At 42.6% G+C, this 15,866-nt stretch overlaps 1 protein-coding gene across 1 annotated transcript in view; it reads right to left on the bottom strand.

The window, feature by feature from the left end:
- LOC138260972 (vacuolar fusion protein MON1 homolog B-like) overlaps positions 1 to 15,866 on the bottom strand; it is a 141,906-nt gene that overhangs the window by 76,326 nt on the left and 49,714 nt on the right. The window contains exon 3 of the mRNA XM_069209535.1: positions 10,372 to 11,775. Coding sequence (XP_069065636.1) covers positions 10,372 to 11,775 — 1,404 coding nt within the window. The remainder of the gene's footprint in view (positions 1 to 10,371; positions 11,776 to 15,866) is intronic.

Raw genomic sequence — 15,866 nt, 5'->3', positions numbered from 1 at the left:
AATTTCTTTCACAAACCCTGTAGAAAGAGCTTAGCTTTTGAAGAGACGAAAAGTCCCCGAAGAGACTGTAATCCTAATGATGGTGTTGCCGATCTACCTTCTTTGAAGCATTCTAGTGCTGTATTTGTTTTTTACTTACACTGTCTCTCCTACAGATGGTATGTCTAACAGTGTTTGCACACTGGAAGAGAACCGTGTGGACCGCAGTTTGCATGGTGTCTTAAGGTCACAGATGTGTCTATTGATCTGGCCACACTGTCTGCAGTGTCTACGTCAGCCTGTACTATATATCTAGAAGCATACCTCCTATGGCTCACCTTTCCTGAAAAGTCATCATTCAGATGGTCCAGGACAAAATGACCTGATTTTGAGAAGTAAAAACCCGGACAGGCCAGACATAGTTAATGTTTCCAAAGAAAAGGTGTTTTTTGACTTGCCTATATCTCTGGCACCATTTGACAAGTCTTCAGTGAATTTTTCCAAAAAATTGGCCCTGTGATTCTTGGTACGCATGGAACGTTTCAGGGTGATCTGCCAAGCAGGGGCCAAGAAAAAGGGGGCTCAAAAAACATTGCTTTTCCCATGTTAACTACCATAGGATCTGTCAACACGTCTACAGCCCGAACCGCTGGACAGAATTACACCACATTTGGCAGAAAGCTACCTGTTGGTATGCAGATTGTGCTTTTTGTTAATTGGTGTAAATCAGTTCAGTAGTTTTTGAGAAATGTAGGGAAATTCAAATTTGTATATCTCTAGCCGCAAAGTATTTGCAAACAAGAACGTGCTCGTGCAGGGAAATGCACAACTCTGATTGGCTGCCAACACTTCAAACCAGGAAGTGTTCGTAGCCATCTGGGGACTCTGTTTGAGCAGAGTCCCAGACAAAAAGTATAAAAAAGGTTGCCAAACCCTGGAACGTAGCTGTTTGCTGTGGCTTGGCTGCAGCCAAGTCACAGAAACCACCACAAAAACACTTCAGGTTTTGACAGCAGGACCTGTAAAGCAGGAGCCTTTAATATCTGATATACTTAAAACTTGCCTTCGCCATGCGCAGTTAATTACTCCATATATTATATCATTAATGACATATTCTATGCCATCTTTCATATTCTCACTGTAACATTTGCAATAAAATTATTGATGAGACAACTGTGCATGGCGAAGGCGCAAGTTATAGTTATCTTAGGGTGCGAGTTGTAGTTACTTGAAAGAACTATAAATATAACTGCTGAATTTCTATGGTTTTGTAGGAGTAAATTCAGAACCTAACTATAACGTTCCTGAAACATTTGATTTTTTTCAGTGAGTATATATATATATATATATATATTTATTTTTCCACTGGAAAAAAACAAAAGTTAAAGTAATGTTACAGTTAGATGAAAGGTTCAGTTTTAAACTCTAAAAACCACTGAAATTCACCAGTTATCTCAAGTAACTATAACTCGCGTCCCATCCATGCACAGTGATATAATCAAAGATGTCATGAGTGATGGAATATGTAGGGTAATTAGCAGTGCATAGCGAGGGAGCAAGTTATAGTTACCCGAGGCCTCAACTAGAAGCAGAATTTGTTGAATCCTACTGCTGGAGTACCGATCTCTTATTTACTTTTAAGAGGAGTGTGTTGGATATTGGTTACGCGCAGGCAGGTGCACCACAGGCCACCGCAATCTGTGGACAAGGAGGATATAAATGTATATATTCACTAAAAAAAAAAAAAAACAATGGTTACAGGGATGTTATAGTTAGGTTGGCGTTTACCCACACAAAACCATAGAAATTCAGCAGTTAGTTATACTTATGTTAAGAAATTATAACTCGCCTAAAGTTACTTTACGGCATTAGTTATAGTTTCTTCAGATAACTAAAACTGCTCAATTTTTACAGTTCTGTGTGGGTAAAACACCAACTAGCTATAACGCCCCTGTAACTTTGATTTTTTCAGTAAATTCCTTTAAAAAAAAAATGTTTTAAAAGTAAAGTAGTATATAATTATTGTACGTTAATACAACTACTGCTGCGTGGGGTGGGGGTGGCTGCGGGGCCTCTGGCCAGGCACTGCAGCCAACCACACCCCCAACCCCCGCATGTACCCAACCCCACACTGCGCACGCCCTAAGGGCATGTGCAATGGAGGTTTGGTGTGTGTATTTTTTTTCATTGTGCCTCGGATCTGTAGATTCATCGCAGATTTACACTGGAGGTTGCGCTGAGCGCCGTAATGGATTCCCGGATTAGCCCCCGCCAAAAAAATGGGCCAATTTTTGCCCATAGGGAGTCCGTCCCTCAGGGACCCCTCCGTGTGTCCTATGGGGTCAGGAGTAAGTTTTTTTTCCACAGATTATTTTTACTTCCCCTGGGCCAAGCGACAAAGAAAATGGCAACTGCAACTTTCCTGTCAGGATGCGGCTTGCCAATAAGGACCTTGCTTTTATTCCGAATCCTCAGGTACCCGCAGATCCACAAAGGAGCCCGGTCCCTAGATATCTATATGTTAATTTCTTTACAAACGCCAAAACTACTAAACAGATTGACACAAAATTACAAAAAAGCCTTTTTCTAGACCAAGATCTAGCTTTCTGCCTAATTTGGTGCAAATCCGTTAAGTGGTTCGGGCTGTAGTTGTATTTAAAAAATGCATAATCCTCATAGACCAGTGGTTCCCAAACTTTTTTGACCCGTGGCTCGCTTGATCTATTGGTCATTGGCCACTTCTCCCCAATATATTACTTTGTTGTTGCTGGAGAGGGGGATGTAAGCCTGGCCTCTGGAGTACTTCCATTTACGTCCCTGAAAATAACTGGGATGAAGCCGATGAAGGCATTATAATCATAAGGCCACCCTCTTACCAGCAGCACCACAGTGCCAACAGTGTGTACATTCACGGATGCAGTTGCTAAGTTGGTCCAAACTATCAACAGTAGGTAATATTTAAACACAGACACACACACACAAGTCACCTTATGCGACAAACCAGCATTGTCTGAATTATGTCATTTATATTTTTCTTCAGACAGTGCAGGAGGTCAGACGTAAAAATAGCCATATAAATGAACACCCTGTGCCCTCCTTCCCCACTCTGGCTCTCCTCTGCTAGGATTAAACAGCTGACCTCCTCTTGTGCTGTATGAAACAGAAAGATAAATTACGAGTTGTTTGACCAGGAATGTCCGGGGAAATCCAGGAAGTCTGTTCACCCTAGTCCAGGAGATTTGGAATCACCATTGCGGCACTGTTCCAGAGAGCAAGGGTATGTTGCCTTAAAAGACAGTCAGCGTTAACAGAGAAAAGGACTAAACTATCAGCTGAAAAAATATTTATTTCCTATGGCTTCTAGGTGCATGGACTCCATTTCACAGGGAAGAATTGAAAAAGCCCCAGTACTGTATCTGGATTTGGAGGAGCACTGCACTACCAAGCTTTCCAGTGAAGGAGTGAACGGTTAGGAGACTGGATCTCCTGGTGCAAGTTTGTAACAGTTAACCACAGAGCAGGAGGATGGTTTTGCCCAAGGCTCCTTTACTAAGTCGCAGAGAGCCTTCATGAATGGGAGCAATGGTTTCAAATTGGAAGGCACCATCTGTAAGATATCCATGAGGATACAAGTTCTTTGCTGTACTGCAGTAAGTGGTAGGTCAAAGACTAACAGAGTGAAAAGCTGCCTTCTCTGGGGTGTGGCAGGGCCAACATAAATGTCTAAAGACGTGTTCAGCCCACAGGCCTCTTTGAGGGCCAACGCATCCAAAGGAAGCACAGAGTCACCACTGTCACCACCCTGAGACTGAATATCCAAATCAGACCCCATAGTTTGGTATAGGATGAATTGCTCTTCCTCCAGAAGGTGGAGTACCTCTTTCCTCGAGTGAAGGCTTCTGACTTACAACAGTGGTTCAGATTCGGGTTGCAACACCCTTATCAAATTCATTGACCGCTTCTCGAACTACGATGCCCACAATCAAATGGCTTCCTGAAACAATATTTACACTGGAGACTTCAAAATACACTGAGGGAACCTCCATTTGAACGTTTTCAGAAACCTATACAATCCAATGAGATTACACCATGTCACCATGTCAGCCAAATCTCTCCACACAACAATGGGAAAATCTTGGACCTAAATTTCACACCCTTAGAGAGCTGCGTTTGGCTCCCCACCAGTAGAACTGGATTAGAATGGACATTTCTCCCATTCAGCTCAGCTGTCCTCTGGGGAAACTCATTCACAAGAAGCTTCTCTTCCACAATATCTGGGTGTGAAACCACAAACTCTTCTCCTCAGCGACCTGAAATGAATGCCTCCTCCAGTGCTGAAGAAGATTGATAACTACCGCATTGACCTCATTTGCATCCATTACACTAAACCTATCAATGGTTTCGCCAACAAAATTTAAAACACTGAAACATCACCCCAGAAAACCATGGTTCAACAAAATGGATGCAAAGACTGTGGCAAAAAGTTGTGAATCTGTTATAAATCTAATCTGAAAAATGTCAAAAGGTTGTTCAAAAGCACAACGTCCAAAATGCAAAGACATTCTACTTTCAGGAACTATCCTGTCATTCACCAAACCCCTCCAGCACCTTATTCAACTTCATCAGAGAAAACTTGTATGCCGACACTAGTGCAAATTCCAGCTCCACTGAAAAATGCAACTTCTCCAACAAAATTGCAAAACTAAAAGTCACCCTATCTGTAAAAATCCTCCCTTCCATCAGTCCTTTTCCCCAAAAAACTCACCCTATGAGAATTTTCCCAGAAACTCACCCCAAAGACTTAGCCAAACTAATCAGTTAAATGTGTCCTACCCCTTGCTACAGAAACTCAATCCCAAGACAATCAAAGAAAACTTCAAATTATTAGCTCCAAGCTAGCTTATAATAATCAATGATTCTCTATCACAGGGCCGGATACCGAACATCCTGAAACAGGGTCAGATCGCACAACAAATAAAAAAATTAAAAAAAGAAAGAAAGCCAAATTCAATCCTGAATTTGTAGAAAAATACAGGCCCATCAGTGTCCGCCTTGGCTAAATCTTCAAAAAGTGTGTTGCGCTCTAACTAAACAGTCACATCAAAAACAATTAATTCTCTCCTATAACCAATCAGGATACAGATATATAGCTACAGAAACTGCTACCTAAAAGATTCTAGATGTCAGTATAATATTCCTGATGAAGGAGAGTTATCAGATCGATCACAGTGGACAGAATGATAGGATGCCATTGTGGACCACAATCTACTCAACATTGGAGGATGGGTGTCAAGGTATCTGCACCCAACTGGGCCACATCCTTTCTGAATGGACATACCCAGGTTGTAAAACTGAGTAACTCCACATTGGCAACAAAAAGTATGACTTGTGACGGTTCTACAAGATTTCACACTCTCCTCAATTATATTCAATCTTCGTTCAGAATCTCTAGAATTGGTCCTCAGTAGCACAAACATAATGCTTCACCAGTTTAGAGATGACACCGAACTTTACATAAAATTATGTTCGGTCCAAGACCAACGCACCTTATAACAGGGCCTAAATTAAATCAAGGATTGCATGGACTTGCACTATCTGAAACTAAATTAATTAAAAATGGAATTCCTTCTTATTTCTCTGAAATCATCTGTCCAATTCGAACCAACTCTGCTCATGGAATTAATCTTGATGGGCCTTAATCCATCACACAATAACTCAGCCAAATCCCTAAATTTCAGGTTGGACTTTTCCAGCTTGCTTGCACAAAAAGTTAACAAATGGTGCAATCAGCTCACTATGACCTCCATAAACGAAAGAAAATCAAACACCTACTCTCGCCTAGCCAACTAAAAACAGCAGCCTATGCACTCTTCATCTCAAGAGTTGAATTGGGGCAATGCCACTCTATCTGGTTCACACTCATCAACTATTAATTTACCCCAAAGTTCTCTTTGTTGTCTCCTCGCTCCCACATCCCTCTTTCACTCCACCGTAAAACTCAATGCAAAAAAACAAAGATTTGTCATATTTTTCCAATTCTCAAATCCCAAATTAAAATCTTCTTTAGCCATAACAATGTCCTTTTCAGGTGCGGCCCCCACCTTCTGGAAATCCCCGCCACTAGTCCTAAGACGCAGCCATGACAACCCATCTTTCAGAAAAGGCCTTGGGACTCTTCGTTCAACTTTACCTCAATGGGCAGTAACTCCTGCACTCAATTCTGTTTTACTCTCTATGGAGCGCTTTAATACCTACCAAGATGACAAGGAGACTCTTAAAAACGTCTAATAAATAAATAGAATTTGCCTGGTCTGTAGGAGTGGGGGTTATGGCCTAATGTCAGTAGAGTCAATTCCCTACCCATTATTTTAATTGTAATAATAAGAAAAGAAAAAAAAAAGAAAAAAAAAAAACACACAAATCACTCATCAGGCTCGCAGTCTCAGTTTGCACTGCTGCACATCTTTAAGTGCGCCTGTCACAGACTGGGATAGTGCACCCAACTGCACAAAAAAAAAAGAAAAAAATTATACCTTCAGCAAAGACTGAGCATGTTTGGGTGTCTTATTTATCAGACACGCTACATTTAAAATATCACCCAGGTTTCAAACCCAATGGCTATCTGTCTCCAATTTCTGAGGGTCAGCCAGGCTCCTTCTCGATTTAAACTCCTGAGGTGTAAAAAAGAGTTGCATTTAGGGGGAATGGGTAGCACACAATGCCACATACACACTACAACAGGGCTGGAAGCTGTACAATCCAAAATGAGAAATTGGAGGAATCATTCATCAAGGCAGGTCCAGTTCCTCCAGAAACATCAATACACTGTTAATGGAAAAATGGGCCCACAGGAAAAACAGAGCCACTGGGTACACTGAAGCCACAGTGGGAGCGAGGAGGCAAGAACTCTTTAAACTTGGTATCCATAATATTCACATTTACAAAAGAATAGGGCAAGAGATATGAAAAGGTGAATGGAGCAGCAATCCAGTACCAGAGAAGTGGAGGTCCTTTCGACAGACCAACACAAGAACTGGACACCAAGCCCATCTCTATCAATGGGAGGTGGTGGCACCACCACATGATGGGGCAAGAAGGAGAGCAAGGAAAGCTGTGTTATGCATATTTTAGGGCATGTGTGCCATCGTCACAGGGCTTCCTACTGCCTTCCTTGATTTTCTGATCTCATAGCGCACTAGGCAGTCCAAGTATTCAGTGCAAAGGACTTACCAGAAATAGTGCTAAGAGGCTATAACTTTGTTTGTTAGCCAAGTGTGGCAGAGACATACCATCAAAAGCGTAGTCTCTGACATAGACATCCAGCAATAGAAATACTGCAAACCATGGCCAACTTCAGAGGGAGTTACTATTTTAGCTGTCTAAACTAACAACAAAGGAATAGTTCTTTCACATATGCTCTTGGTATGAAGCAACTCACGCTGGAGTCGCAAAGCGAAGGGAGCAGGTAAGGGGGACCCCCCCTGAACTGGGTCACACAGGCCTAAAGAATTCACATCAAGAGGACAGCACCCTCTATAACAGGGAACAGTAGGTTTGCAAACTTAAGTTTGGGCCTGGATCAACTTAAATGGAAACATTACCACAAAGACCCCTCCAGAAGACAAGAGGGCAGTTTTTTAATGAAGGCCTGGCACCTTTGGAACTGTAAGATGCCATTTTATTAAGTGGAGAAAAAACCTTTATTTGAAAACCGTTGACCTGTCAAGGGCATTAAGCGGAACTCATATGGGATAATGAGGAGTAGCTGGGTGGAGGTCATTTACCCCATGGCCGAACACTGCCTTTTGGTTCCAAAGCAATATTCACAGTTGTGCCTGTTTATGCAGAACTGAGCCTGGGCAAGCTTAGGTCTTTGGTGTGAAGTTAAGGATGGCAAGGGGGCTTGTAACAGAGCAACATATGGAAATGTCTAGGATACATTACCTTGCCTAGTGTGCAGGCCAAAGCACTGCCTTCCACAGCGAAGCACCAATTCAACAAGAACTTCCCACCCCTACCCTTTAGAATATCTGTCAATGCTACAACCAAAGAAAGAGGTCTTTTTAGAAAGAATGCTGAACATTATCGCTAGCTGAAGGGGAAATTTTAATGTTACCCAAACTTTTATCTTTTCACTGGGACACTGTAACAATCAAACACTTTAGGAACTTTCCTCACAAACACACTGTAAAACAACAGAAACATTGTAGCCATGTCACCACAACTTGTACAGCACACACTGCAGACTCCTAGCCACCACATTTAGGCAGACACAACAAATTTACATTCACATCCATCTCTAAGGCAGCAACCCTATCTAAACAGCCTTCACCGCAACAAAGATTCAAGTGGGTCTTGCCCAATAGGCAAAGCAGCAGTACACACCTAATGAAAGGCAGTGTCTCTTGCAGAAACACTACAGGATTGGGCCATTCCTAACAAGGCTACCAAGAACTATACTGCCCTGTTGCAGGTAGCTTGACTACCAAAGAGTCAGAAATAATGGAAAAAGTAATGAAGTCAACTCTAGGCTATCAGGAAGAACGCACAATATCTGCCAGAGGGACAGACATCCACAACAAAAAGTGTGGCCCCCCTATGCCCTCTGCTATTCAACATATGCATAACATACTTCAAACATCCTACAAGCATGCCACCTTCAATTTCACTCTGCTGACGTGGTGGTCTACATACGGAGCTCACGGAAAAAAAGTTAGTTCAATTCAAAACTGTAATAAACACCTTGAAATAAGCTGAAACCTGTAGGGTCTTGACAGCTTTAAAACAAAAGGGTCTAAAATGCCTAATGCTCCTTGATCCATTCACTACCAGAAAAAAATGGTAAAAAAATATCTACCCCAACCCCCTTTGTTGTGACTTGGAACAGTATTTATAGTTTGGCACATGGGGGACACCCACCAAAAACTGGCAGGGGTTCTCCGTCTACCAAACTCTGCAAGCCAAGGAAAAAAAGGGGACCCTGTATACCTATGGAACTATGGTAATGAAGGACATAAAAACAACAATGTCCCAAAGGTAATCACTTAGAAACATCAAATACACTTGCAAATTTCAACACGAATCCCCTAAACATCATGAAAGAGAGGATGACCACACTGGATTTGGATCTGTGACTGACAGGCACTGGAATCTGGATGGTTGTATTCAGAACACCATCGTCTTACGTCTGGATGGATGGTTGTATTCAGAACACTTACTTCTAATCGTAGGACACTGATCGTCTGGTTCTTTTTAGACATTGCATTATCTCATGTTCCTTTTAGGTCAGGTAGTTACAATTCTGTCCATAGGAGGACCCTGTCAAATGATGTTCAGGGATCAAAAAACTCTGACTTTTCTGTCTTAGCTAGGGCTCAACACAGACGCCTCATTTAAGGTACTGTGCCTCAGTACAGACGCACCAAGAGCATGCCCCCCACCTTTCCCCCTCCTCTTTCTAACAAGACAATGTTGCACTCAAGTAACTTACAGTCAACCTCAAATCAATAGATTTGAAACTTACTGACTATACACTCAACAAAATATAATGTCTAAGTATACTGCAGATTCCCTGCGATCATCCCAAGACTCTGGAAAGAAGTGACAATATGGAAGGCTACTAGACTAATGCAATTCAGAGCCTTCTCAAAATGCACATACTGTAAAAGAGTGATAGCACAGCAATGGCACATTCCCAGTGCCCACAACCCACCTCCCTTCTGTTTTCCGGTGCAGAAACATAGACAATGCAAATCACCATGCGGAACACTGCTAACCCCAGACTTAGGTGGTGGACAAAGGCAACCTGTAACAATGTCATCCTGCCATCCTTGTCCGCTACGGACTGCATCTTAGCATCACTGGCAGGACTCAGCATCTGTACCCTACACTCATCCTCTATCTCTCCTGCCAATTTGTGCTTAACTGCCTAGAAGCAATTTAATTCTGGAATGCATCTTCTTCAAACAAATGACCAAAATCTAATTTTAATCAACAGCTCCACTTTGCTATATTTCTTTAGCCTTTTGGTACATTGAAGCATCAGATGAGTGAAATGTGGTGAGTACGAACAATAAATACTCTTTTAAAAAATAAAAAAACCTGGGCTTGAGCACAAGCCCTTCTTGCAACGGGGTGGACTTTCATTAAAAAGAGGAAAGGGGCAGTACTTTTCCATATCAATTTATCATGAATCATTCATTTTTGTTCTAATATGATTACCTTCTTAGTGAGGTTAAATGATTGCCCCTTAATGGGAGGCTTGTCTTAATTATCAAACCTGTGAAAATGGACACAAACGATGGGCAAACACTGAATGCTGGACAGATAATCTACCAATGCAGATATCTGAAGCGGGGAAGACAGACCCACCAAACCTTTCCTCGTAGTTACCTGAGTAGATTGAGCGGATAACATTGCTGCTACTCTGCACAAAGCTTACTAGGGCCATCATGACACCCATCGTGGAGGAGAGGGCCTCTTCATTTCCATAACGTGAGTAGATTGGCTTCCCTGCCTCGCTAAGAACAAAGACATGCTTGCGCCGGCCCCGCCAGCCATCGGCAGTGACATCTTCATCCTTGTGGATCAGCGATGGGATGGCAGAGTCCTGTGCCATGCTATCCCTGAGAGGGCTGCTGGTGAACTCTGAGGAGTCCTCCAGCGTGTTGTCTGTAGACGCAGAGTCTGTGAAGTCTTTGTCACTATATTCTTCCACATCCTGCTGCTTGACCTGATGGAGGGCTTGGCACACAGAGTCCTCAGTTGCCATCTTCGCTTCGAGTGTTGGCTCCTTCTGATCTTCAGTGCTGTCCTCACAGCTGGGGATGTGGATCCCTTGCAATGATGCATCCTTGTGGGCACTGCTCTCTGTGGCAGGATTAGCTATCTCCAGCTGATGAGGTACCAGGGTGTCCTGGGTGACATCAGTCTGAAGTTTGTGATTATTGTAAGTTAACTGGCACACAGTGTCAGATTCTGGGGGTATGTGAGAATGGGGTATTTCAAAGCCATTGTTTGTAGGAGGGGAGCTGTGTACAGAAATGCTCTCAGTCCCCCCCTCATCGGTCTCGTCAGTCTGGAGTGTCAGAGATGTCTCGGTGCTACCTTGTTCATTATCTTTACACACTATCCCAGCTTCCTCCATGACACCTTGACTTGGCGAGGTGATCTCTGTATTATCATCGTCAGGTCTGTGAGGCAAAGATGCTTGACCAGAGCTGTGATTTTGGGTTAGGGTGTCTTTGAAAGCACTGTCCTCTGGGATGCGGTCATGCAGAGTCAAGGACTCTTTAATGCCTTCAAGAAGTCTTTCAATGCTGGTGTCTTCAGATCTGTGGTTTTGTGTTACAGTCTGTTCGAGAGCGTTGTCCTCAGGTCTATGGTTATGCAGAGTTAAGATATCCTCACTGTCTTTGATGACCCCTTCGGTGTCAGTGTCCCCAGGTGGGTTGCTTTGTTTTAATATAATTTCAGTGGCAGTTTCCCAAGGCCTGTGATTTGATGTTACGGTGTCCTCTGTGAGAGCGCCCACCAGCCCCCGATTTTGGAACAGTAAATCCCCACCATCCTCTTCCTGGAGGCCAGTGTGACCCACGGTACCGTTAATGTCTGACTCTTGTGGCCAGTCTTCAAGAGCTGCCCCATCATCTGTGGCTGTGGTTCCCTCGGACACCTCGGGCTGGGGTGTCCCCAACTCACTCTCTTGGCCATTGAGCAGTGGGCTCCAGGGGTCCTTCTGGGCTGTCTTAGGTTGTGCGCTGTGTGCCTCTACAATGAGAAGATCTCTATTGACACCTGTGTGAAATACAGAAAGGAAGATAGTTAAACATCTATGGTCTCTTTCGACATCTGAGTGGGGGTGGATATGATAAGGGTTGTGCATGCAACGGAAAGTAGCAGGGAGTGGATGATTGTGAGCTATTAAACAATCTAGAGATGCATTGAAGATATTTCCCACATATCAAGTGGTAATAAGTGACCCCGCCTCCGCTTTCTGCTGAAGAATGGCTATACAACAGGAGAGAGTGCACAGCTCTAAGATGCATGTATGCATTGGCATTTATGTAGTACAAACATAGCAGGGGGCAGCAGGTAGCTGTGCATTATTGGTGCAAGGAAATAAAAAATCATCGTACATATCAAATGGGGCGTTACATCTAAGCTAAACAATTACATTTCACAAATTCACAACGGATTCTTATATTTACATTTATATGTAGGCTGAAATGAAGTGATTTGCCCACAATCACAGAATTTTAGGTGAATTGCTGAGTCTTGAATATGAACCCAAGTCCCAAGGCTCCAACGTGAGTGGTTCAAATAACCTGCTGCTAAGCACCAGTATTCGTTGGCACCATGTATTTATTTCAGGACGACTAATAGTTTGGGAATCATCTAGAGGGAATTCATTTGGGGACCTAATGTAGGTAATTGTATTTGCATTATGATAAGAAGAAAAGCATAATTTAAATCTGCTGTTAAATTCGCCCTTAGGTGAATATTCAATTGCATTTATCAATTTGGCAAACTGTCTGCTTAGATCTGGGTTTTGATAGACCAACTGTCAAAAGTGGGGCTTTGCAAACAATATACATCCAGAGTGCTTCGGTTCTGCCCCTCTGAACCACTGACCTTCTTCATCCAGCCTCGTTCAGCCACTAGCTTGAGACTTTGTCAATCAGGCCTTGGCTCAGCCCAGTGGAGTTTTTATATCTCAGCTTATGGTATTGGCTGCCTGAGTGCTTGCTTCCACCTCCACTTGAGTGCCTTAGCTGAAATGCATTAAGGACTACCTTAAGACTATACCATTTCTGTCTGCTCTTTATAGCCAGACCCATTAGCTCATTTTGATTAATGGTAGCGACCACATCAGACCCCCTTTTTATTTTACCATTTCCTACTTTTAATTTACTTTATGCACCCGTAACCCCAATCTACTAACACTTACCCACATTTCTCAATGTTTTCGGGTTCATGCTTCTTAAACCAGGTGTTGAAACTTCTAAGTACAGTGCTATTGTGGTGCTTTAAGGTGGTTCTCTGGAACAATGTCCAGGGAGAGCACCGCAAATGTTGGGCTGTATAGCAGGCTTTGTAAATCAAGAGAAGTGCATATGTACAGGTAGGCAGCGGACAGCAATGGAGAAGAGTCACTTTCACGGGCAGTATAGTTGATGATACATTTGACAATATAGGGGAGTTGCGATGGTTAGATTTCCACCATCATCTTAGCAGAACAATTTTTAAAAATATTTGACAACTCGAGGTATGCTTTCATGCAGTTTAAGTAGCACATCATCACCTTTGCTGTGATCAACAGTAGGTCAGGGTTAGAATATGATACAAGTTCACACGATTCGTATTCATTGTTCTTGTAGTCAAAAGTTTATAGGAGAAGAAATGAATGGATTTGAAAGGTCGTCTGATTACAAACCGGATAGTGTAGGCAGTCCAGTCCGGACAAGGAAAATCCTGGTTTCACTTGAGAATCCTTAGAAAGGATTTGATATGGTTTGGTAGTTTCTGAAAAGAACCTCTGGAAGAGTGGAGTCAGAGGTTTGAGGGGGATGAGTTGAGGGCAGAGGAGTAGGCTAAAGGCTGTGTATGAGAACGGGCAGAAGGAGAGGACTGTGTGGTTGAGAAACACAAGATTGGAGTAGATCTTAGGTGGGAGGCATAGGGAGTTTTAGGGTTAGTATTACCATTAGTATGCAAATGAGTATAGGAACAAGGGAGGTGTTAGCATAAAAAAGAAGACGCACAATGAAGGATGGAATCAAAAGATCAGGCACCCTTTAATTGGAGATGGGAGTAAAGAGGAGGTAGTGCGGGGCAGTAGATTATGATGAAAGAAGTGTGTAGGAAAAGTGGAGGTGCGCTCCGTGAAGTGGGAGAGAACGAACGTCATAAGGTACGTCCTAGGTGGGTGTGAGAAGAACAAGAGGATATAAGAGGAAGATGGTAGGACTGAGTGTAAGATAAACGGTAGAGGAAATTGAAAGTGTTGAATAGCAACATTTATTAGGTGTCAATGTTGACTATTTGCCAGGTTTCTGTCTGGACGTTCACATGGATTCCAAAGTCAGTTTTTACTTTTGTTTTAAACTCTGCTACCTTCTGTGTAGATAGCCGGAGTAAATTTGATCCAGGGAAAGTGAATGATATAGTTGAGTTTGCTTGCATATTTGATGTTGGTCTCACGTGACCTGTAGGTTGGCTGACAGGAGTGACAGTAGGTAAGCACTCCCAAACTAGTTGCACTGGCTGGGCTGATGGAGAATCAGGTCATGAACAGACACATAAATCAATCTGAAATGGGTCGCAAGTCAGATGAGTCAATGAGTCGAGAAACATGCGTGCATAATTCACACGCACATAATAACAAATAGTAGCTGTTCTGAGGTGGTGAGTTAGAGGCTGACGCAGCAGTAACATTTGAGGAAAGCACAAGCAGGGATTCCATCTGCTGCTCTGGGGATGCTGTGCAGAAGAGAAATAACCTAGGAAGCTATAGTAGCTTGTAGGAAGTTTGTTTAGGTGTTGTAGATAACTCTTTCCTGAATACCTTTATTAAGATAGCATATAAGAGAAATTCAACTGGCCTGGCCTTGTGTTCCAACCGGAATTAGTATTTCCGAGGAGACAAATAGTTGCCTTGTCTTTTCAAAGGCCTCAGTATTGGTGCTTGCAAATAATTCAAGACACATTTAATTTTCAGATTAAAATGAAAGGCTATACCACTTTTGGTATATACCTTGGATATGTGCATAGCACCATATTGCCTATGTGGGGATAGGTAAATGGATCCTGTCTAACTGTGGCATGCAGTTATCTAATTCAGTGAAATAAGCATTAGTAAGAATACCACATTTAACATCAGTTCATGGACGCAACAATTAAGCAGAGAGTAATTTGTTCATTTATCACGTAGAAGCTGGTGTTTCAGTCAGTTGTAAAATGCAATTTATTCTTATAAACAGGCTTTTACGCTGGATGCACATTCACTGTGTTGCACTCACTTGTATGTAGTCAAAGTATCAATCTACTCAATGACCACGGACTGCCCTACTACAGTGTCTGTGGGTAGTAACAAGCTACATCCTCTTTGCTTTTGGGTGGACCACACAGACCTACAGCACCAGTGATAGCTGCTCATCTGTGGCTGCGCAAACCCCATTTATAGATCAGGAGTTGTAATAGTGGATCACTTTGGTAGCAACTTCTCCCTCTCCCCTGTAACTACAGAGTTACTAAGTTCAAGAGCCACTGTCCTACGAAGCCACAGCCCTACGGAGCCCAGGGGAGAGAACCACACTGTGCTGGAAACAGATGTAGGGCAAATTACAAAGAAAGACCTGAACCTACAGATCTTGATGTACTAAGCACCCCTGTTAACCTAAAATATGCATCTCTACTACCAAGGAACAAAATAACAGGCGTAATCAGAATCAACCAACAACAAATAGAGTGGACTGAAAATATGAGATTAACACATTAGTCAGGATGCAAAAAACATAACTCACAAGGCCCAGACCTGCGACTAATAATGAAGAGGCTAAATATAAAGTCCAAGGGGGGAATCACCTGTTGCACTACCCAACCTGCAAACCCTGGTAAAATCGCTCTAAACCCAGTCCTCTTGATCACAGCTAGAACCACAGAAACAGAAAGTCTACTGAAAACCAGGGCACAGTCGACAGACGATGTACAATGGTAATAGTGCCACTATGAAAAAAGGAATAATTTCACATTTTGCAAACTAGGAACCTTCAGTCTGCACTACTACACTCTTTAAAGTAATGTCCATTTTCATGATATTCTCTGTCACATCCCTCTTTCTACCCATCCTTCTGCCCACATAGATTTCTACTCTGTCTAATTCACAT

Source organism: Pleurodeles waltl, chromosome 10, assembly GCF_031143425.1.
Source record: "Pleurodeles waltl isolate 20211129_DDA chromosome 10, aPleWal1.hap1.20221129, whole genome shotgun sequence".
Classification (NCBI taxonomy): domain Eukaryota; kingdom Metazoa; phylum Chordata; class Amphibia; order Caudata; family Salamandridae; genus Pleurodeles; species Pleurodeles waltl.
The sequence above is the reverse complement of the archived record's forward strand: the minus strand, read 5'-3'. Positions and strand labels throughout refer to the sequence as shown.